The sequence below is a fragment of the Micropterus dolomieu genome, linkage group LG12 (genome assembly GCF_021292245.1).
Source record: "Micropterus dolomieu isolate WLL.071019.BEF.003 ecotype Adirondacks linkage group LG12, ASM2129224v1, whole genome shotgun sequence".
In the NCBI taxonomy this organism is placed as follows: Eukaryota; Metazoa; Chordata; class Actinopteri; order Centrarchiformes; family Centrarchidae; genus Micropterus; species Micropterus dolomieu.
In genome coordinates, this window is record NC_060161.1 from 13,993,341 (window position 1) to 13,996,291 (window position 2,951).

The 2,951-nt window shown below is 33.9% G+C and overlaps 1 protein-coding gene across 1 annotated transcript in view; it reads right to left on the bottom strand.

The window, feature by feature from the left end:
- Positions 1-1,039: 1,039 nt before the first annotated feature.
- LOC123981034 overlaps positions 1,040-2,951 on the bottom strand; it is a 55,713-nt gene continuing 53,801 nt past the window's right edge. Inside the window, exons 5-8 of the mRNA XM_046065639.1 lie at positions 2,528-2,785; positions 2,128-2,133; positions 1,551-1,648; positions 1,040-1,417 (exon numbers count right to left, since the gene is read on the bottom strand). Coding sequence (XP_045921595.1) covers positions 1,337-1,417; positions 1,551-1,648; positions 2,128-2,133; positions 2,528-2,785 — 443 coding nt within the window. The 3' untranslated portion in view covers positions 1,040-1,336. The remainder of the gene's footprint in view (positions 1,418-1,550; positions 1,649-2,127; positions 2,134-2,527; positions 2,786-2,951) is intronic.

The following is a 2,951-nucleotide window of genomic DNA, read 5'->3' on the forward strand; positions in this document are numbered from 1 at the left end:
GAACAAAACCAGATAGGTCAGGTTTCAACAGGTCATATAACCCAAGAAGCTGACTCTGCTGGTAGGTTATGTGTTTTAGTTAAACCTATAGAGATGCCCTGTTCTTTCATTATATATCAAATCTGTCTGGTAGGGAGTGTGTAGTAGCTGTTTTAAAGAACTGATTGTTGAGAAACATCATGGAGCCTCCTCCAAAGCTGCCAGTGTTGAAAAGACATCTTATCTAAAGTCACTTTTTAAAAGGAGACAGCATCAAACTCTGGTAGATTGTCTTGAATTATAAGATCAGTCATTTCAGTTCAGTCAATTTATTTATATTTGTTATTTATTTCATACCGGGTCCATCAGTCTCCACCTCTACCTCCATCATTGTTTTCATCCAAGAAGCTGACAGGGCTGGTAAGTTTAGGCCTACATCACCAATAACTAAACAATTATTCACCTCCAGGAACACCCAGTGTATGAACATGTCAACTTTCTAAAATGACTTATTTTCCGTGTTAATCTCCCTTATAGGTCTACCTGTGCCTACTGAAGTGGAGAGCAGTACAATCGTGCTACCACACCTGGCTCTCCAGTTTCTACTCCTCCAGTGGATCCAGCTGACTGGCCATCAGTCCTTAATGACCAGTTACACGTTGATGTGGTGAGCAGTAAAACCAACACAGGTTGACAGAGACATTTCGACTTTTCCAAAAAGACACTCAGACAGTAAAAGTATTTTCTGTCATTACATGTTTAGATCACTCATAAAGAAGCTGGTTGAGAAAAGTGATGCTATCAACTGTTTTGTAGTTTTTGTCTCTTAATCTCTTGTCTGGCTGTTAATAAAGATTTAAGCTTTGGTTATAATCACTTTATCAGTCTTTTTATTCAGAACTAAGTTCATCAGTATCTACTGGGTCTTGCACTGTTATTACACTCAGTAGCACTGGTGGTATCGTTTCCTGTTTGACATCAAACATAGTAGATATAATAATATACTTAACTATAACTGAACTGTATTAGGAGGGAAAACATCGGAAATTCACACATCTCACAAGTTGGAAGAATGTTTTTATATGTCTTAAAACATTTCTTTAAGCAAAAGAAGCAATAGTAGCAATACACACAACAAACATATCCTCATAGCAGTAGAAGTATTAAGTAGTACTAGTATAAGTAAATACAAAGCAGAATAATGAGGTCAAACTACATTTCACTGGAATCTGATGACAAGACTTTCCCATCATCTGTTTTTCATTTTCATTCGCTTCAAGGAAAGCAATTGAAATTGTGAAAAGTCAAATTAGTGTGAAAAAAGTTCCAAAATGTTGCATTGCAGATCCATTCTTCTTCAGTTCATCTTGTCTTTTCTGAGCTCACGTCTCAACACTTTGAAGGACAACTGTGGTGACAGTCCATATTGTTTGAAGAGCTAGATTTTAAAAAAGCCACACACCCACAACAGAAAAAAAAATAATGTTAATACCGAATAAAATAATTAGTTCATCATTTGAATTACAATTGAATACAAAGTAGTCATGAAAATGAAAAACAAACAAACTAACAGCAGTTAGTGGAGACTCATCCTGCAACAGACTCTGCAACTCCGAGTCTGACAGATAAGTCAATGACTCCAATTCCACGTTCGTGGCAAGAATATAATCTGTTGACATAAATATGTGTTATAAAATAATACACATGGTAATGGTTTCCATTAACATAAAGTATTCAACACCATTTGTAGTATAATTACGATAAATACTTTTGCATGACCTTACACTTTTAGTTATTACATTCAATATATACAATATATATAATAATTCATGCACAGAATACTACTTTGAAAACGAGTAAAATCATATTTAAATTGTATGTATATATAGAACTGTAAAGTAGGGTTTTCAATCATTTATTCTCTGGTTTTATATAAATATAAGGAAGAACAGACTCGTTTCTGTTTTAGCAACAGTTAAAGCAGATCCAAACACAGTAAATAATGAAAAACAAATAGAAGAAACACAAGATAAAAATAATACAGTTGTGATAATGATTACAATTACAATAAAGCTAATACATTTATGAAATGGTCACTCAAGGCAAAGGCTCAGATATGTAATGAATGTAACAAATGCAAATACTTACTAGGCCCTTTGGTTGTAGGACAAAGAGTCAGAGATGTTTTGGAAAGATGGTGTTTGTTTACAGGGAAAGACAATATTTTAAAATTAATTGATGATTTGTTAAAATCTCTTCAGTGGCATGATATATCGTAACTTTTAAAATAAAATGAAACATTTTTATTTTATGCAAATAATTAAATAATTAAAAACAATAATAAGGAATGACAAGGTAACTTTATGTAATGAAAGAAGAAAAGACAACATCAAGTTAACTTAACATGAACAAGGAATAACATAAACTTTCAGGTGGAAAAAGCAAAATACTATTACTGCTGGTAAGTACTATTAAATGTCCAGTAGCTTTCCAAGCTGCAAAAACAAAATGTTGCCTGGTTAAATACACATTAATGAAGTCATCTTACCAGTGGCTGCAGTAACGCTCACTCCACTGCTTAAGATGTTCTCAAACACAGAGTAGAGAGTGAATGTGTATCTAGTTCTAGCAGTGAGAGATGAGACTGTGTAAGTTACTGGTCCATCTCCATCTGGTGCAGCGATGTAGATCTCTGCATCATTAAACTGGAGAATAAAGCTGACGCTGTTGTTCACTTTATTCCACTGCAGAGTGATACTGGTCTCATTTTGTCCTATTGGTCTGAATTTTTTTGCGTTTGGAGGAGCTGAGAGACAAATAGAGCAGTTAAACAGTGTCAGTAAAATTGACATAGTTAAAGTTACATATGTATCCCTACATAAATACAAACTAATCCTGTCTGTCAAGAACAGAGCAAGTGAAAATATTCTTTGTATTATTAAGAATGTTTTTTTTTCTGGATCCAGATGTCA